Consider the following 22,353-nt stretch of genomic DNA (forward strand, 5'->3'; position numbering starts at 1 on the left):
TGGTTGTATGCCTGTTGTGTTCTGTATTGTAAAAAGGCTTTTTTCTTTTCTTCACATTTTGTCTGCACTTCCTCTCTAAACCATGGTGTTTTCTTTTTTGATATGTTAGTGTTTGTTACTTTCCTCTCTCCAAGTGATTCTGTTGCTGCGTTAATTATGTTATTTTTGAGTTTTTCTCAGCTTTCCTCGGTGTTATCGTTTTCTAATATTTCATTCCCAGCGGTCTTCTCTGATATTCTTTTCCTGTATAAGTATTCCGTGGATTCAGTATTTAGTCCTACGACTTTGATTTTTGTTTGTGTTGGCGTCGCTCTCTTGGGCGGGAAGTATTTCAGGATGATTCTTATTTTACATAATACTAGGCTATGGTTGCTACCTACATCTGCTCAGTTAAGGCATGTTACGTCGATTATTTTCGATGGATGTATATCTCTGTTGGTTTTAACATAATCTATCATAGATCTTTGTCCACGGGTGTTAGTTCTTTATTCGTGCAGAAGTTTATCATCAGTTCTCCATTTTCGTTTTTGACATCCTCGTTATGTTTTTGCTTAATTCCGGGTATTACTTGATTGTCTTTTCGAGCGTTAAAATCCCCCATCTTCCCCCAATCTTCCCTCTGACTTGATGTACTACTTGTTGTAATTGGTCATAAAACGCTTCCCTTGTTGTTTGAGCCTTATTATTTTCTGGGACCTATACTTCGCTGATGTTCAGGTCTTCCTTCTCCATTCTCAGGTTGCTTAATTGCTTTGTAAATCCTGATTTCTGTATTCTTGGATATAAAGGCAGGTTTACACGTATCCCATAACTGGCGCCAGCCGCACTATCACGACAGCGCTGGCATGGTACTGGCTTCATGACGTCACTGGTAAACACTTTTTGATCCAGTTCAGCGCTATTTCGAATAGAGAGCTGGTCTATTTTTCATATCGGTGTCTCATGTCCTCGCCTCGTCCGCTATAACCCCGCGCCGGCGCTTATTAACACGTGTAAACACATCGTTTTCGTCGCTGGAACGCTCCATTTTTTCAAAACAATATTCTCTACTTCCGCTACTTATTCTTAGATTATCTTCGGCTCCATTTTCTTTGCTCTCATTTTAACCCATTTTGTTTTATTTTGGTAACGTTTTCTGGTTTACATTTGAAGATAATGAGATAAATGAATAATATAATACTTTTGATTTTCAAGTTCTGTTTGCATCTATATTAAGCTAAGAATTTTTCAATTACATCCTCCTCGTTCTTTTATATTTTAAGTCAGATTTTCTATCCTTTATCATACCATAGATAGGTGAAAATCTAAATGACATTAACAGTTATTTGGCAACTTTTAAAAACTGGTTAAGACATCATAAATTCAGTGATTTTGACTTTCCTTTAACAATGGCAGTATTTAAAATAATAATCAGAAAATTATTTTAAAATATAAACATGCACACCAGTCGCAAGATGTTTAAAAAATGTAAATACATGTGTAAGCAGATGTGCTTGCAACGATACGAGGATACTCTCGTCAGTGTTGACTCACTAGCTACTTACATATAATACACAACGCCTAATTGAAAAAGTAATATACTGTATTTGTTGTACATTTTTTGTCATTTGTTAATTTTTCAAAAAAAGTCTTGCCCCGAAAAAGTTTTCCTTTGGGTACAAAAAAATGGGTTTTTCGACTGAAAATTAAAACTGATCAGCGTGGCGGCAATAAAACAAAAATATGAATATAGTAACAATAAATTAAATTATATAATATTGCAAAGTTACCAACCAGCTTATCCATAAATAACATAATTGCTCACAAGCTAGTGTCACAGATTATAGGAAACTAGTACTAAAGAAATATCAAGCCTTAACAATTTCAAATGTATGTTCAGTTGATTATCCCTACTACCTAAAATATTGATTTTTCTGTACCAACAATAAAAAAAATTAGTTCTTTTCAATAAGAAAATCTTTTAGCACCCTTGAGAGAAAACAAAAATGTATTTTATATTGTACAAATGTTTTAAGTCCCTCTCTTATGTATGTAGATCCAAAAGAACTTTGAACTAAATCAGCTGGCAATAAAATTAGTAATTTTGTGTTACCTATCGTATTTGTTTGTGACAAAATCTTCGTTTTTAACGAATATACAGGTAGGTCGAGTGTCAAGAGGTAACAGCCTTCTTGCTTGCATTACTGTTAGTGCTTGTATTGGAGCTTAGCGCTTTTACTGAATGTTAAACTAACATGTACTGTACATAGGATTCAGCAATGGTAAAACGATATTTTAAGCTATTCTTATAACGTGTTTATAAAGTTGTGTAGAAATAAATTCTATAGAGTCCGAATTTTATAAAATTAACTGTTTTATGATACTGGGTGATTCTTATAGACCAATTAATCTCTGACAATAATTAAATTTGAAATGTAAAAACTTACACTTCTGGTAAAACCGGAAATTGCCATCCAGTTGACAAGTTTATAAGTTGTAATAGAACCCTTCCCATATTAATATATTTTTAGATTCTGCTTAAAATTCTGACATATTTTGTATAATACTCCTATACTATCTATCAATATTTATTTACCGTATGGCTAACATAATACATTTATTATTGCAAGTTTACAAACGTACATTGAATTTATTTATATAGTCTATAAACTCTGAAGTCGCCGTTAGGACCTTAATGACCTGCAATCATATGATCTTGTTGGTTGGATCATGTAGTTACATCTGCCGTGGTCGGTTCTAATTCTGTTTAGCTTATACATTGAGTGCCAAATTAAACCCTGATGGTTTTTCAGTGATACAAGGTATGTTGCCACTTTGTTGTTGTGTCTATTCTCGGGTCCAAGCGGTCGTGAAATTGAACTCTTCTACACACCCGACTTGGCCATGCTGTGCTTCGCCTAGAGCGAAGTCGGTTATGGTTAGCATTATCTATGTCTAGGTGGATTGCAAGGTTACAATTGTTAATGATCTTTTTGTACTTATTTGTAAGAGAGTGTATGCGTCGTAATTTGGGTGGTGCAAGGTCGCTCAGAACTGAAAGCCATTGCGTGAGAGTGAATTTGAAAAAGCTAGCAATGATTCTAATTGTGTCGTTTAGTTGGACATCTATTTGTTATGTGTGGGTTGTTAACCCAGACTAAGGAACGGTATTCTGCTGACGAGAAGACTAGGTCCAGAGCAGGGTTGATGTTGATTCTTCCCATGTTATGCCGCACAGGTTCTAGATTATGTTTTTTTCTGGATTGCAGTTTTCCCGCTGTTTTGTAACCGGTTTTGTGGCGTTTGGTTGAAGCCTCCATTTACAGAAGTATTTTCCCAATGTGTCGCAATTCTTCGTAAGGGTTCCTCAATTTCTTTAAATGATTTACTCCTTGTTACAAGAACCCAGTCATGGAGTTGCCAGGCGTTTTCAAAAATATTGACAGATTTTTTTTTTATTTCATGGTTAGTGATAGCAGCTACCTACTATAAAAATATTTCGGTATTATTCGAATTTAACGAGTTTTCCTAAAATCCACGTTTCTAGTAAATAACCCTTCACGACGTTACTAATGACAGTGGTTATTAGGTATTAGTATGGCAGGTTTCAAACATTTAATTGTGAGAAGTACATGTTTTAATCATAAGAATATCCATAAAGCAACTTGGGTATCACCAAATAGACACACCACAAATCAAATTGACCATGTTATAATTGACAGAAGGCACTTTACAAACCTAATGGACGTCAGAAGTTACAAAGGCGCAAATATTGACTCAGACCACTTCATGGTAGGGGCCAAGTTACGACAAAGAATTTCCAATGCCAAGAAAGAAAGGGGCACTAAACAAGTAAAATATAATTTACACATGCTAAAAAATTAAAACAAAGAGAAACAGTTCCAGTCACATATAAAAGAAACCCTAGAACACACCTGGGCAGTCGACCAATCAAGCACGGAAATGTGGAACAACTGCAAGGAGGCTCTGAAATTAGCAGCCGAAAGCACATTGGGAATATCCCGAACCCAAGAAACAAACGACTGGTTCGACCAAGACTGCAAAAAAATAACAGATGAGAAGAACGAGACTCGGAAAATGACATATTAGAACGGCTCGAAAGCCATATGAGTCACGGAGAAACAAGAAAGTTCTATCATCAAATAAATATTTAAATAAGAATTCAAACCGAGAATCAACTATTGTAATGATAAGGAAGGTAACATACTTGCCAACAAAGAGGATATTCTGTTACGATGGGTAGAGCAATTTCGAGAGTTGCTGGAAGTGGAACCTACTAACAATATAGAGCTGGAATACCGAAATGAGGAACTCGTGGAACCCCCCTCGGTAGATAAAGTAAAAATATCTATAGAAAAACTAAGGAACCACAAATCCCCAGGCAGCGATGGCATCCCAGCAGAGTTATTTAAGCACGGTGGAGAGCAGCTCACCAAGGTGATGCGAGAAATTGTTTGTAAAATTTGGTCTGAGGAGCAAATGCCTGAAGAATGGAGCTTAGGCTTAATTTGCCCGTTACACAAAAAGGGAAACCAACTGGAATGCAATAATTACCGCGGAATAACTCTCCTAAATACAGCATACAAGATATTGTCATATTAACATTTTGCACGAGAGATTGAAGCATTATACCGAAACGTTTTTAGGAGAATATCAGGCAGGATTCAGGTGTGGACGTTCAACCATTAACCAGATGTTTACACTACGACAGATCCCCGAAAAAGCGCAAGAGTTTAACATAGATAATGAACATAGATATGTATCATATTTTTGTTAATTTTAAAGCGGCATATGACAGTCTCTTAAGACCAAGTCTTTACAACGCTATGAATGAGTTAGAAATTCCAAAAAACTCATATGTTTGATAAAAGTGACAATGGCGAAGATGCTATCTGCAGTAAAAATTCAAAACGACTCGTCAACCCCATTTGAAATACATAGGGGGTTAAGGCAGGGAGATTTTTAATGTCGTCTTAAAAAAAATTGTACGAGACGCTAATTTAGATAACAGGGAACAATATTTAATAGAATGAATGGGGTTACATATAAATCAAAATAAAACCAAATTCATGGCGACTAACACAAACACAAGAGCTGGAAATGTTGACGCAGATTTAATCATCAATGACCAAAACTTCGAAGCAGTCAAAGAGTCTATCTAGAGACATCGGTTAACCCCAATAATAACACATCTGAGGAAATAAAAAGGCGAATTATAATTGCAAACAGGTGTTATCATGGTCTATCAAAGTACTTAGCTAACAAACGTCTGTCTCAAAAAACTCGTATAAGGCTATATAACACTGATAGTCCCCGTTCTCACGTATGAATCAGAGGCATGGACGCTAACTAAAACAGATGAATCCGCTCTATCGACTTTTGAAAGAAAGGTGCAACGCAAGATATTCGGAGCGGTCTGTGAGACCGGAATATGGAGGCGTAGATATAACTTTGAACTGCAGAATATCTACAAGCATACGTTTGGTGGTAAAGATATTACCACTATAATTAAGCGAAACCGCCTGCAGTGGGTAGGACATGTAGCCCGGGTCCCTGAATCGAACATGATAAAAAAGATTCTAACAGCGCAACCCGTGGGAATCAGAAGACGGGGTAGACCAAAGCTGAGATGGATGGACGGGGTAACACAAGATGCCGAGAAGATCGGAGTCGGCAACTGGAAAATGCAAGCGAGGGACAGAATAGAATGGCGTAGAAAGCTTGAGAAGGTCGAGGCCCTCTAAGGGCTGTAGCACCAAGATGATAATGAGTAAATAACCTAGATCATAGGCCGGGTTACTTTTATAGTTACTCTAAATGCTATTGCCAATCTGTGTTTGCTTTCTACATCACAGTCTTCTTTTTTTCTAATAAGAGATCCAAAATAGTTAAACATCTCGACCGCTTTAAAATCAGCAATATTTCTGATGTTGGACATATTTCGGTATATAATTATAATAGGGATCTTTTTTTAACATAAAACCATATTCGCTGCTGATCGTGTCCAGCTTGTTAATTTTTTTACCGCCTCTGCACCCTTGCAAGAATTTTGGTTAAATGCTTTGGAACGAACTTTGATGGCATTTATTTATGTAAAACTGCTTTCATATTGATTTGATATTGTTCTATACTTGTTACAGTACTAATCCAGACTAACACCATTCCTTTGACCACTTACCATATTGACAAATTATGACATAGCTTATGGATTATATCGATGATTGCATTTTGCCTTGACGTTTGTCGATAGGAGACTCTGATCAAAAGTATCGAATTTTTAAAGTCGAGTTTATACAAATTTTATTTTAAAAATTGATTGGTTCTTCCCCTTCTCCTTTGAAGGGGGTTTTAGGAGAAAGGCTGGTGGTAGGGGTAGCAAAAATTTTTGTATCTATTTGGGGTCCAAAAATTGACATTCTCAGCAAAATTAAACTTGGTTTTTAGAGGTTAAGTGGCTGACAACTGGAGTAACAGTGCGTTATACAAAATTGGTCCAAAATTTTATATGGAATCTAAAAATACAATAGTACGAATGAAGAGTGTTCTAATATAAATAAAAAGGTCGAAGGAAACTTTCGGTTTTACTTTCGGAAGTGTATTGAATTTCCAGATCACCTACACTTATGAGTAAATACAAATTTCCAGGTTTTAAATTTATGTGATTTCAAAGATAAATGCAGTTTAGGTGAAACATCTCCGCGGTAATGCTTTAAAGAAAGGACAGTTGCTGAATCTTGGCTTATGTTATATACACACGCAATGCATGATATCCGTTGATTTTTATTTTGCCTTCAACACTGTACACAACCTTTTTATTATGTAATAAAGTATTCTGAATACAATTTCTAGCTAATATCCGTGGTATTTATTAAAGTTACAGTTAGTTTAGATACTGGGTAGTGATTAGCTAGGTACCTAATTTGTCTGTAAAGAATGATGAATAGACAATAAATAGATACTAAACATTTTAATTTATACATGCGTCATCAGTTTGGAGCAGAGCCTGCGTTTTTTAGAGTTTGATTTTCCTTGATCACTCTAAAATAAATCAAAAGATTGCAACTCTCTATTTACGATAGAGCACATTTTGATCATATATACAAATAAGACATAAATGATCGCGCTGGAAGTTAACAGCAGGTAAAGTTTAAATTATAAAGTAACGTCAATATTTCTTCTAAACTAATATGACGTGATCATCAAATTAATGATAGTTACATAAAAAAAATCAAATAAAATAGCAATTGGAATGCTTTCATTTCAAATATATGGAAATCAGGAATGAGAATCATGGCCCTCACTGAATCAGTTTCAATCCGTCAACAGAATTGTACCTATTCTAGTCCAAAGAAGAATATTTATTCGGCGATTTTCTTGTAACGTTCCTGACATAATTTCTTAATAGGTAAGAGGTCCAGGTTTTATTGGATTCCCTGGGCTTCAAATTCCGACAGCTGCGCAGATGTGTCCTGTCCCAGAAGATCGCGTAGTGATGCCGTCTTCCAATTGCCAACCAGCGATCCCGTGAAGGGTGGGTCTGGGCACTGGTGTATCCGGCAAGGGTTCAGAACGGCATTTTTGCTAGCAAGTTGAAAGTACTGTTGGTCGCATCTGTCTCATAAAAATCGGACATTTGACCTTTGTGCTCTGGGAGAGCTGACCAGCAGCACTCTCAGGCCGCCATGGTGCGGTCGTAACTATGACTCTCTTCAGGTTCTTGTTATAGAGGTCCATACTACTCAGAACAACTGCCGTTTGCCTGTTGGGGTCAGTGTCACTAGAAAAATCTTATTTCCCTCTGGACGAATTTTTTTTAACTCAAATATGGCTTAACATGCCTTATTTCGATACGCAAACTTTTGTTTAAGTTAATACTGTTGTCCCTTTTCTATTTAATATAGTTTCATGGTATCCTAACTGATTATTTGAAAGAAAATACAGGAACTGTTACAAACTGATGAACTATTTTTAACTATTTTCCGTTTGGTAAATCTTTCAATGTAACAGCACCGCTTAAAATTTTGGTCCTATGTTTCTTACTACTATATACTTATTGGCTGACATACAATTGCTTAGAACTGTGTGCATTAATATAAATGGATATTATTTATCAAACGGAAAATTTAAAAATTTCGGTTTTATAGTAATACCTGAGGTTACTATTAATATGTTTTTCTTATATTGTTTATCACAGATCCATAAATTATTTATAGTAGTTTTTAGAGAAATTTGTTTATTATTTATTGAAATGGGACACGTACTTCTAAGATAACTCATCATTCAATCTTCGCTTATCCACTGCTGGACATAGATCTCCCTCATAATTTTCCATCTATTTCGATCTTGTGCCTCTTGCATCCAATTCCTATGACAACGTTTTAGATCGTCAGTCCAACGTGTTGGTGGACGACCTCTGCTTCGGTAGGCATCATCTCTTGGTCTCCATTCCAGTATCCGCTTTGTCCATCTATTATCTGTCATTCGAGCCACGTAACCTGCCCAGTTCCATTTCAGTGTTGCTACTCTCTCTACTGCATCAGCCACTCCTGTTCTTTGTCGTAGCTGGCGATTTGGGATCTTGTCTCGTAGTGAAACGCCCAACATAGCACGCTCCATCGCCCTTTGACACACACGGATCTTTTGAACTGTTCTCCTTGTCATGGTCAACGTTTCGGCACCGTAAGATAACTATTCGTCGGTATATCCACTCTTCTTAGATCTCGAGGTAGTTCATTATACCAACTTTCATAGCCCAATACAACAAGACAGACTGCACGTAGCATTTTACAAATCTGAATCTGATTATCCTGGTTCTTATTTCTAAATTTCGATCTAGGTTGTTGGCTATCCAGCAGATCAACTATTTAAATATTTTATATTTGTATTTAAGCAATATTTTTACTTTTCGATCACTTTTGCAGGGAAGGCGGTTAGCGAATTTTTAACCAAGTTTTATTATATCATTGTACCTTAGCCTATAGCTATTTTTTAGCGCTCTAGGTGCCCTTGTGCCTGAGATATGCCCATTGAAAAGGTCAAAAATAGCCCTTTTTACCATAAATTTGAATAGCTATATCTCCGAGCCTAGTGGACCGATTTTAACTCAAGATAACTCATTACCCCAAAAGATAAGTTTTATTTTATAGGTCAAGAAGAACGAAAAGAAAACTTATGATTTTCAATTAATTGTGAAAATTTAACCATACGATAAAAAAAATTGTAGAAACAAGTAAAGTAAAGTATCTTTAAGCACCTTTCAAACGAGCATTGGTAAATTACAATCCATTTAGTAGATTCGAAGATACAGCGTTTCTCAGTTTCATTACAATTTTTCGAATATCGCATTTTTTATCATATGTAAATTGATATCTAGTAATTTTTCCTGACAATCTCAAATTGCATAAAAATTTTAATAAAAATAGCTCTATATCTATACAACAATGTCTATTTATCGAATTTCTTGGCCTAGACCTTGAACTAATTTTTTGATCGTCTAAAAATTTAGCTTCAGCTCTTTTACGCTATATTTGAAGAACTATATCTCGGAACCTAGTAGACCAATTTTGACTCACAAGGTCTCAATTTTTTTGTTATAATGTCAACTTTTTTAAACAGCTGTAACTTTGAAACTACTAGATGGATTTTAATTTGCTAATACTCGTTGAAAAGGTATTTTAAAATCCTTTAATATACTTCTCCACATTTTTTTTCGTTTGGTTACATTTTAACCAGGAAGAAATAGAGAAGGAAATTAAAGATAAACGTCGGAAATACCAAACATTCTTAACAACAAAAACAGAAAACGATAAAACAATTTACAAAGAAGCACAAGCCAAAATAAGAAAAAAGATCACTCAAAAAAAGAACGAATCATGGGAACAGAACTGCCAAAAGATCAACACCTACATAGGAGGTAGAAGAAGCACAGAGAGTTGGAGATTGATTAAAAGTATGAGAAATAATAAGAAAAAAGACGTTATATCACCAATAACAACAGAAAAATGGGAAGAATATTTCAAAAAATTACTAACAGAACAAAGACCAGAATTTGCTAACATGGAAGACAACACGATAGGTATACGTATAAATTCATCACCATTACAAATAAGTAAATCAGAGATGGAAGAAATAACCAAATCCCTGAAAAATGGAAAATCCCCTGGTCCTGGTGACATCCCTGCAGAATTAGTGAAAGCCGGTACAGACAAACTCCAGGAACAGTTAAGAAAACTCTTTCAAGACTGCTTGAATGGAGCCGAATTACCAAAAGAGTGGAAATTATCTATCATGTCAACTATCCACAAAAAGGGCAGCAAGGATCAGTGTGAAAATTACAGAGGAATTGCGGTAAACAGGCACAATAAGTAGGATGCATGGGAAACTTATTAAGAACAAAATAGAAAATGACTATAGAGATTACGAAGCAGAGGAACAAGCTGGTTTTAGAGCTGGGCGATCCACAGCAGACCACCTGTACTCTATTACGCAAGTTATTGAAAAAAAAAACAGCCGTCAATAAAGAAGTTCACCTGATGTACGTAGACTTACAAAAAGCATATGACAGTGTACCCCTAAGTAAACTATGGTCAACCCTACAGCAAACCAACATTAAGCATGGTCTTATCAAAGCAGTCCAAAGTCTGTATAATGGAACGACTGCAAAATAAAACTGGATCAAGGATATCTGAAGGATTTAAGGTCACGAAAGGACTAAAGCAGGGTTGCTGTGTTTCGCCTACCCTTTTCAAAATTTATCTGGAACAAGCACTCAAGCTGTGGAAAAGAAAATGTAATGGCATGGGAATTCCTCTCAATGACGAGACTACACTGTACACCTTATGTTTCGCTGATGACCAAATACTGATTGCCCAGGATCATGACGACTTGAGTTACATGACTCGGAAGCTAATAGAAGAATATAACAAATGGGGTCTCGAAGTCAACATTAAGAAAACTGAAGCCATGTGTATTGGAGGGACAAAACAGTCCATTATATTAGACGATGGGGTAGAAATTAGAAACTGTGATGAATACAAGTACCTGGGTATGAAGATAACTCAAGATGGAACACTCGATGCTGCTATAAAAGACAGAAACATACAGGGTAGAAAAGCCATATCCATGATGAACGGAATTCTGTGGGACCAAACAATATCTAAAGCGAACAAACAACTCATATACAACACCATACTTAAAAGTATAATCACATATGGCAGCGAAGTTTGGCAAATGAAACAAAGAACAGAGAAACTGTTACTAGCAACAGAAATGGACTTCTGGAGAAGAGCAGCAGGAAAATCAAGAAGAGATCGGATACGAAATGAGAGAATACGAGAAATGATGGGAGTCAAGCATACAATAGTTGATGACATAAAAACAAAACAGTTAATATGGTACGGCCATGTACAGAGAATGCGAGATGACAGGATTCCAAAACAGATTTTGACGTGGACACCACAAGGAAGAAGGAAAAGAGGAAGGCCGAGAAAAAGCTGGAGAGAGGGAATTGAAAAAGAACTAGAGGAAAGAGAAATCCCTCCAGGCCTATGGCTGAATAGAGAAGAATGGCGGTTAGGAGTCGGAAGGCGTCGGAGAACGCTGTAAACCGATAGTAGTAGTAGTAGTACATTTTAACAATTAATTGAAAATCCTAAAAGTTTTCTTTTCGTTTTTCTTGACCTGTAAAGTAAAGCTTATCTTTTGCAATTTTGTAAATTAATTAAGTTAACATTATAACAAAAAAATGAGCTACTGTGACTTAAAATCGGTCCACCGGGCACAGAGATGTAACTCTTCAAATATAGGGCTATTTTTGATACTTTTGAGGAGCATATCTCAGGCCTAGGGGCACCTAGAGAGCAAAAAAATAGCTATAGGCTACTTTTTTAAGGTACAATGACATCCTACTAAAATTTGGTAAAAATCTTACAAAATTGGTCGAAAAGTAAAAATATTGCTCATATATTGATCTTAGTTTGCAAGTTGGGGTTTCGGACTAGAATCATGATCTCGATGTTAGTCGTGTATTTTGATGAGAATGGGCCACATACTTGACTTACTTTACGGTTAATAGGTGTTGATAGCGCGCTTTCTAGTTTTACTGACGCCACTTGAAACCTATATAAATAAAGCAGAGTCTGTATGTCTTTTTGCATCTAGAATATCCATTAACTTTTAAGTATTTTCCGCAGTCAAAAGCCTTTGGAAAATCTATTAAGCAAATATATGCTCTCTTCTTATCTCTGCATTTTGGTGAACCGATAGACTGAACTACGCTTCTCTGGTCTCAAAGCCGGATCTAAAACGAAACTTTTCCATGCTTATATTAATCGGTATACTATTTTATTGGTAGCTACAGTATATATTGATATCGGTATAACATTTTCTTTGCCAAAATAGCTGGGTCGTCTGCGTAACAAAGCTTTTTAATACAGTAATCGGAAATATTCGTTCAACATCTATATTAAAAAGCATTAGTGACAGTATACAACCTTGTTTAATACCCTTCAGAACTTTAACCGTTCCGCGGATAGGAATCCGCGTTCGGCCATGTGCTTCCACTAGAGGGTTTTAATAATCCAAATGTCTTTTCCATTAACACCTATTTCCTGCAGAGTAGGCATCAGTAGACTATGGTGAACAATATTGAAAGATTTTTGGTATGCGATAAAACAAATAGATACATTCGTTCTTTAATAGTAGTACTGCTATACCGGAAGTTGCATGCCAAATAGTGCCTCTGTGGTACCTAATCCACCCTTAAAACCCGTTCTGCTAGATTTGTTATCAACTGGTCATCAGTAGCTGTTCAATTTCAATGCACTTCAATGCAATGCATCTTTATTTCATTCATACCTTTTGGCTTTTCTGATTTTATATTTTTTCTTGGCGGTGTTCTCTTTGGTCTAGGTTTTTAGTGTTATAATTTAGTTAGTCATACTGTTTACCTGGGTTATGTTTTTACTTAAGTTTATTCGATGATTTTAGATCGTTGATCGTTTGATTTTCGTTGATTTTTAGGTTCAAAGCATCTTTAAGTTTACCCCATAACTGGTTGATGCCATCTTCTCGTATTTTCTAGCTGATACGTTAATTTTAAGTGTTTTAAGTGTTTAAGGGTTAAGGGTAACACAAAGGCGAATGGAAAGATCAATGCTGGGCCTGACCTTGAAAGATCGCGTGAGAAATGAGGAGATACGCCGACGAACTGGCGTAGACGATATTATACTGCGAATCAATAAACAAAAGTGGAGGTGGGCTGGACATGTTGCTAGAATGGAAGACGGAAGATGGACGAAGAGATTATTGGAGTGGAGACCAAGAGCCGACAAGCGAAGTCGAGGCAGACCACCCACCCGATGGACCGACGACCTAAGGAGAATAGAAACAAACTGGATGGCAGCAGCTAGAGATAGAGAGAACTGGAGACGTTTGGAGGAGGCCTATATCCAACAATGGATGTGAAAATGGGGCTGGATGATGATGATGATGATGATGATGATGACGATGATGATGACGTTAATTTTTCTTATGTCTTCTAACTCTTTATTTTTTAACACAAACTGGCTTATTACGTACGCATTCAACAGTCACCTGTAGAGTATGATTTTCCAAGATATAAAGAAGATCCTCGTGAATGCTCTTTTGAAACAGATAAAGAATCAGACATATTGTTTTATTACATTTTGAAGGACCTCGTATTGACATATTAGCATTTTTGGTCTCTGAAATACTTGCTTCTGCATTTGAGACAAAGAGTTTCCTGGTTATTTAGTGCTAATGGTCGACACCATATCTTTTTGGGCTAATGTAACTTCTGTTCTTTTTCTTAGATCGGGCGAGGCTTGTTAATGTTTGGCACTTGGTCGTAGGACGTTTGTACCATACCTGGTTTTTCCATTAAACTCCCAAAGTCCTGTGGTCTCAACGAAGACCAACGGAAAGCGTGTAAAAACATCATACAAGACGCGCCCAAAGAGACCCTGGGTCTACAAAAAAAGCTCAATTCAACTAAAGGACAGTGGTTAGATGAAGAGTGTCGTAACAAAACAGAGAGGAAAAATAATGCATATCAACGACTACAACAACGACATAGAACACGAAAGGCAGAGGAGGAATATAGAATGCTAATGAGATAAGAGAAGAAAATACATCGCAGGAAGAAAAGAGAACACAGAAAAAGAACTCCAAGAAATGAAAGAACTAAATAAACCATCAGAAAACAGAAAATTCTACCAAAAACTTAACAAAAGTAGAAAAGAATTTGAATCAAGAACAATGATGTTCAGAGACAAAGGAGATATAGAAACTCAACAGAATGAAATACTACAAAGATGGACAGAATTCTTCAAAGAAAAGTTTGAAAAATACGAAGATCCACTATATGATGGAATTATACTGGATCAAACGGATACCAGAGAAACAACCCCCCTTCAGTAGCTGAAATGTAAGGAGCAGTTACCAGACTGAAAAACAACAAGTCACCTGGATTAGATAACATTAGCGCAGAATTAATAAAGGAAGGCGGAGACTCCCTATTGAATGCGATACACGAACTAATAGTGAACATATAGAATAATAAACAACTGCCACAAGACGGGAATACCGGAGTAATTATCCCACTACATAAAAAGTGAGATCAGCTTCAATATAAAAACTACCGGGCAATAACGCTACTAACTGTGGCATATCAAATACTGTCAAATATTGTGTATGACCGATTGAGACCATATGCGGAACAAATAGTTGGGGGATATCAATGTGGTTTCTGCAGGCAGAAGTCCACAATAGATCAGATCTTCGTCTTAAGGCAAATCTTGGAAAAGACTAGTGAATTTAATATAGACACACATCATCTTTTCATTGATTTTGAGAGTGCCTATGATGAACATATGGAATAATAGACAACTGCCACAATACTGGAATACCGGAGTAATTATCCCACTACATAAAAAGGGAGATTAGCTTCAATATAAAAACTACCGGGCAATAACGCTACTAAATGTGGCATATAAAATACTGTGAAATATTGTGTATGATCGATTGAGACCATATGCGGAACAAATAGTTGGGGGATATCAATGTGGTTTCTGCAGGCAGAAGTCCACAATAGATCAGTTCTTCGTCTTGAGGCAAATCTTGGAAAAGACTAGTGAATTTAATATAGATATACATCATCTTTTCATTGATTTTGAGAGTGCCTATGATAGCATCCATCGAGAATTTCTGATCCATGCACTGAAAGAGTTTAATATTCCAACTCAACTCATTGATATAGTAAAAGAAACACTTAAAGTACAAATTAAAATTCGAATTCAAAACGCACTAACAGATACAATTCATGTGAGAACGGGCCTACGACAGGGAGATGCCCTATCCTGTATTCTATTCAACATCACATTAGATAAAATAATTAGGGAGTCAAAAGTCAACACCAGAGGAACAATAATAACAAAAAGTGTACAAATATTGGCATTTGCAGATGATGTTGATATCATAGCCAGAAGTGAAAGAGAGATGACAGAAGCATTTAATGCGATAGAAAGAGAGGCACAAAACAGTCTCCTAAACATTAACGAAATAAAAACCAAATACATGAAGGCTAGCAAATCGACAGGCCAAAGAAACCTACAAAATCTGATAATAGAAGACTATAACATCGAAAGCGTGAAAAATTTTACATATCTAGGTTCACTAGTTACCGCAGATAACAATGTCAGTGAAGAAGTTAAGAGAAGAATACATATCGCTAATAAAACATATAATGGACTAATTAAACATCTAAGATCTAACAACATCACAAGAAAAACCAAATGCAAAATATACAAGACCCTGATAAAACCGATCCTTGTATATGGATCAGAGACATGGACACTGTCGAAAAGCGATGAGAACCTATTAGGTACGTTTGAACGAAAAATCCTTAGACACACATATATATATATATATATATATATATATATATATATATATATATATATATATATATATATATATATATATATATATATATATAGGGGGGGTGAAAGAAAATGACATATGGCGCAGAAGATCTAATTATGAACTATAGACAGCATACAATGAACCCGAGGTCATAATATCCATAAAGATCGGACGTCTGTGCTGAATGGGCCATGTTGAACGGATATTGGAGACTGAAACACCAAAACATATAATGAACACCAGTAGGGAGAGGTCAAAGGGAAGACCCAAACTTAAATACGTGGAACAAGTGGAATAAGATCTGAAAACACTTAAGATTACCAACTGGAAAAACAAAGCAAGGAACAGAACAGAATGGGGGAAAATCCTAGAACAAGCCAGGACCCAGAAAGGGTTGTCGAGCTACTGATGATGTTGATGATGACTTTGTGCCAGTCAGACTTTATTCGTGTGCCTCTTTAGGCGACAGTATCCTGTAGGAGACCTACGGTAATTCGCATATATTTATATTCATATCTTGTAGACCTGTAAATCCATTCTTCGTAGGTTCAGGTATAAAAGTTTTCGAATATTCAAGACTCATTTGTTCGTACCAGTGTTTATATTTCATACGTTTCACCCAGTCCGATATCGTTCTTCTGGCTGTGCTTCTTACTATGCCAACGAAATGTTGTGACCTATGAATGATATACTGGTATGTCCAGCTACAAAGCGTATTTATATAGTCGATTTAATTGTAGTCTTACATACTTTGATTTGTATATGCATTAGCTAAAGGATCTGTAATAAACTATAAGATAAACGTATAAGAAAGTGTAAGAATATTTTGTTTTCGTATATATAACTAACAATTTAATATTTTTTCAGTCGCTCCTCTATCTCCAACCAAAATGGCAATGTTTCGTAAAGCTTCTCTAGAGGAATTGCTCAAGTCAAAGATGTCACCCACTGGGCAGTGGCCTGCAAGTATCATTCATATCACAGAAAATCCTATATCAGCAGTCGTATGCTAAATGTTACCGCAAACTGTATTGAAATTTATAATTGTGACTGACGCGATTGGTGGAATATTTTGGCTGTAAATTTAAAATTACGCAAAGGACTTCATCAAAAATATCGACACGGTATAGTGGAGGCTTTTTTCTAAATATTGTATATACTTCATAAAACACTCTGTACACTTGGAAATCGTTTGTTTCTGTACCAAATAAGTCACTTAGATTACTTTACTATAGCGGCTTTCAAGAGTTGGAGTTTATGAACATTCCCAAACTCACCGGTAATAAAGTGAAAGACACATGATGTTTTTTTTTTTTTTTGAAAAGCATTTCTTAGTGGCCTTTTTATTTGTTTGAAAAATGGCGTATTTTGGTACGAAAACATTCTATTTTAAATAAGAGTAAAATAAATTATAGAAACTGTTTATACTGTCATCTATGCTCCAAAATGTATAGAACATAATAGTATATATTCGTATCACTCCCTTCCATATCTCAACTGCTTTGAATGTATAAAATTATGATATTTACTCAAACTATTGAAATTATTATATATATAACATGCACAGCCAAGAAAAAGTGCGCGAAATGCAAGACCGTGTGATCATATTTCTGATGGTTCATTCATTGGCCATAGAGAGAGTAGTAGGCGAGTCTTAGCTGGAGATATGATTGTGCGATTCTGCGCATATATTCAAGTATAATTGTGTATGCCCACTTTTCCTTTGCTGTGAATAAATAATATAGACATATAGATATATATTTGCTTTTTAAAGCAATTGTTACTGAATCGATTTTTTACTAAAAACCGCACTGTGTGTCTACATTTTTGATGACGTTGAAACCCTATATCCATAGAATTAGAGCTGAAGATAATATTTTTATCTATGTATTATTAACAGGTAAATCAAAATATTGGAAAGTATGTGATTGTTGATGTGAAAACAGGATTAGACAAAGTTACTTGTTATTTGTTAGTACTGTCAGGAGCTTGCATAAACTCTGAGAGCTCCAACATTGGATGTAACCTTACAAGAAAAGTTTAGCTTTCTCTAATATATATGTACAGCTGATACGAAAAATACGAGAATTTATTTAACAGGAGCGTTCAGAGTTTATTCAAATATCTATTTGTTGTTATAGAGCAGACACTAAACATGCTGTAAATATTCTGATATTATTACTGGTGACATCGGCGAAGAATCGACAGAATTATAATTTTAACTACTAAAAATTGAACGAATTATCTACAAATTCATGAACAGTTATTCTGATTGTTGGCGTCAATGAATTCTTGGATAAGACACTGTAAGAATATCCTGACATAGCTCTGTTGCAATATTATCTTGAAGCATATACCATTTTTCTTAAGTGTTATTTCACTGAATGCTTTTTTTACCATAAGGTGTTTCCATACTATTCGACTCAAAGCAAAGCTTCCTCTTTTATCTCCGTACTGATGATAGCTAGGCAAGATCACCAAATTTCACAAGAAATAATAATACATATTACTATTCTCACGATGTACTTACAGTTTCGGCATCATTTTATAACGTATGCCATGGGAATTTTTTTTTATTTAGAAAAAACATATAATCCACATCAACCACGCAGGGTTATTATCGGAATAAAGTACATAAGAATTCATTTTATTTACATTAAATAGATGTATATAAACGTAAATCTTTTAAATAATTTATTACATGGTCAGTGTTTATGGTTGAAGTGGTTTTGATGCCATCTGATATTTCATATTTTCTTCTTGTTTCCTTGTGGTACTGGCAGTCAATCAGAATATACTTGACCGTCAATGGAAGAGAACAGTTTTTGCAGGTTTGGAGAAGATTCTTTGTTGATTAAGAATTTATGGGTCAGTGCAGTGTGTCCAATTCTTAGTCGGTTAGTTATTACTTGGTCCCTTTTATTGGATGGATTATTCAAGATGGTCTTCACAAGGGGATAAATCTCACATAGTTTGCTTCCTGAACCTTTCCAGTAGTCTTGCCATATTTTCATACAGTGGTCTTTAATTAGGTTTTTGAGATCGGAGTATGGGTAATTTCTTGATTTGGTTGTGTATTGTGAGTTTATTCGACTTGTGTTTGCTAGGTTGTCCACTTTCTCATTTCCAGCTATTCCTACATGCGAAGCTACCCAGATAAATGCTACTTCTTTTCGAGTTGATTGAATTATATTTATCTTATTTTTTATAGCCCGAAATATTGTATTTGTAAGGTATATTTGTTTTACACCTAATAGAGCATTTAATGAGTCAGTGATAATGACACATTTATTCTCACTACGCGTTTTGAAGAAAATTAAGGCTTCCAAAATGGCTGTGGTCTCGCCTGTGAGGATGCAGCAGTTTGTAGGTATGGATATAGTGTGAGTGGTGTATTTACAGTAGTATGCAGCAGCGTGTCCGTCATGAAAATTTGTAGATAATTAGGATAAGGAGATATCACTTCGGAGTACAAGTGTTTAATGAAAATCGGATTTGTAGTTGGTTTGGGGTTGATGGGAATTTTGTTTACCAAAAAAAACGTAGTCTGATTCAATACTGATGTAAAACCAAATTGTTTTTGCATATTTTATATCACCTAAGAATTTGTCGAATTCGAACATTGACGAAGAGAATTTACTAGTAATAATGTTCAGAATAGTGGAAAGTCATCAGGTACGGTTTTAGATCTGATAGGATTTGAGTTGTAATGAATTTCAATACAGAAATTATAAGAAATTGTAGGCCACTGCCGCTCTTATTCAAAGAAGCACATATCTTTTAGTTTAGACAAGTACATGATCTGAATTTTTTTAGAATACTATCGAAAGTCCTTCAAAAGTCAAGATTTAAATTTTGCTGTTAATAAGAATGATTACATTATTCATCAGCCTAATATGTGTCTTATTTTTCAATAAATATTTGAAAGTAAAACAGTAGTAGAAGAAATTTATATGTCATAATACACAATACACTGCTTTTGACCATTTGACGTATGTTCTTTGTGACATATTAGACATCTGACATAAGATGCACCATTTTGAAAAGGGCGTGTCTCACACCTATATGCTAATCAATGCTATGTGTCATTTTTGGACAACCATCTCTTATGTAGTTAACTCAATTTAAAAATCCAGTATGTGATCACAGGTAAAGGACTGTCAAATAGCAAATAAATTCGCAACCCACAATACACTGCTTTTGGCCATTTGACGTATGTTGTCTGTGTCAAATTAGATATTTGACATTAGAGGCACCATCTTGAAAAGGGCGTGTCTTACTCCTACATACCAATCAATGCCGTGTGTAAAGTGTTGAATGAATGAAAGAAATATGTTATAGCCTATGACGAATAACCGATGTTTCATTACTGTTAAAAAAATATAGTTTTATAAATTTTAGGTGGTTAAAGAAATAAAATAAACAGGTTGAGAAGAAAGATTTTACTAAGGCACAAAATTATATCAAGAATACCTTTAGAAATACAGCAATTATAAGTCATCAGAAAACTATTAGTAAAATCTTGTAAAGATCAGAAGAGAGATGAAAACAACCACAAGGTAATCGTCTAATTAAAATCTGAAACCTATGTAGTAATGATAGACACTGTACACAATGTTTGATCATTATTACTATTTGTTGTCTATTTTGTTGTTCTGTTATTGCTGTATTTCAAATTTTATCAAATGTATCGTACATGAGGATATTTGATAAAAGTTTTAATGGATCGATATTGAAACTGATCTTTTCTATTGTAATTTCAAAATTTAAATCTAGATTTTTGACGGAAAGCAAATTATATACCGATCTGATAATCTCGCTAAGAATCGAATAAATCCCAATCATGAAATTTCGAAAGCCTAGACTTGTTATTGACATTACTTACATAGGTCTGCTTAAATAGAAACGTTTTTATACTTAAGGCCCTAGGTCAAGCTTTCGTTGTTCATTAAAAAGCCTAACGAACAGATTTTTTGAGGAGAGTATCCTGGACATTCACTAAATTCGCTACATTTATTTATAGTGACTTTTGCAAATAAAGTTTTAACCATCACATGGTACACATCACTCAAGTAGTCGTTGGAAGATATAGTTAGCTTATGGTAAATGCAGGAAATAACACTAAATATGTGAAAGTAAAAGAAAATAGTGACGCTAGAGTATTACAGATTGTAGATAATGCAGTTGTTTGTCCCCGTATACATTTTAATACTACGAATTGAATATTTTGTGTATACCCAATATCTTCCTTTGTAGATTTTAAATTTTTAGTGGCTGCTGTTGAATTTTTATTTATTTATTATGAGAATTATTGCGGTTTTTTGTGTTGCTCCTGGTCCACTTCTGTCCTTCAAGAAACTAGAGAGGAAAGGGTTACTACTACTAAGGTTCCTCAAGCTTGAAGAAGGCTAATGAAACATGGTGTTGCCTGGTACCGGGAGCTACGTAATACCCCCTATATGTACTGCTACAAGGTCTCACGGCTCTTGAACGAGGTCGCTAAAGTATATTTATAAAAAAATTCAAACGACTAAATACGATTGCAACATTTACTGCAGTACAACGGTGATTAAACAACAACAGTTAATGGAAACTTACTGACATCATAGATTTCTGTATCTAATTTTGGATTTGAATTCGACCACTCACAGAACTAAGTACTGCATTATTGCGTATAGTATTAAGTCAATATGTAATAAACCACTTGGGTTGCGCTTTAAGAATGCCAAATAAAACATCTACCTGTGTGTATAGTTTGAAAATAAATGGCTCATATAGCTGGCGAACTCACTTCGCTGTGAGTAGTGTACCAGGTTTATAGTTTGAGCCACGCTCCAGTGGCGACTTGTTTAAAGCAGCAGTGAAATATCCCCAAAATGAATCTGAGACTTTGAATAGGAAGTTTGCGGGTGAGTCGAGTAGGCTGATGTATGAGATTGTGGAAGATTTATGACTTGGTGTCGGTAATTCAATGAACCGTACTAAAAGGAGTAAAGCCGCTAGAAAAGCGATAGGTGCATGGACGTACAGAACGAATCTGTAAGGAACGATTCCTATATTAAACTAGATTGTGAAGATTAAAGAAAACTGTGAGTGCTATTTTGAACACTCCACATCAACTAAAATTCGCAAATACTATCTCTACAACCAATAAATTTAAAATTCCCTATTAGATATACTTTATTTGTTAGCGAATTAGTGTGAAGTCCAGAATACATTCTGAAGAATGCGTAAATGCTATTCATAATTCATTTTGATATTAAATTTTTGCTTTTTTACATTTTAGGTTAATTCTTATTTTAACGTTTTAATAGTTTATTGGAGATGTGATGAAATAAATGCATATTGTGCCTCACTGAGTTGATTTTAAATAAAGCACTATTTTGATTTTAATAAAATTTGTTCAATAAA

General features: G+C 35.1%; 1 protein-coding gene across 6 annotated transcripts in view; it reads left to right on the forward strand.

Annotated features, from left to right (window-relative positions):
- Positions 1-22,353, forward strand: part of MESK2 (misexpression suppressor of KSR 2) — a 179,789-nt gene extending 157,436 nt beyond the window's left edge. For 5 of the 6 annotated variants that reach the window (XM_072544017.1, XM_072544018.1, XM_072544010.1 and 2 more), the window contains one exon: positions 16,810-22,353. In XM_072544017.1, the coding sequence (XP_072400118.1) occupies positions 16,810-16,955 (146 nt within the window). In that variant the 3' untranslated portion in view covers positions 16,956-22,353. The remainder of the gene's footprint in view (positions 1-16,809) is intronic. The other variant, XR_011952017.1, reaches the window with a different exon arrangement.

The sequence above is a fragment of the Diabrotica undecimpunctata genome, chromosome 9 (genome assembly GCF_040954645.1).
Source record: "Diabrotica undecimpunctata isolate CICGRU chromosome 9, icDiaUnde3, whole genome shotgun sequence".
Taxonomy (NCBI): domain Eukaryota; kingdom Metazoa; phylum Arthropoda; class Insecta; order Coleoptera; family Chrysomelidae; genus Diabrotica; species Diabrotica undecimpunctata.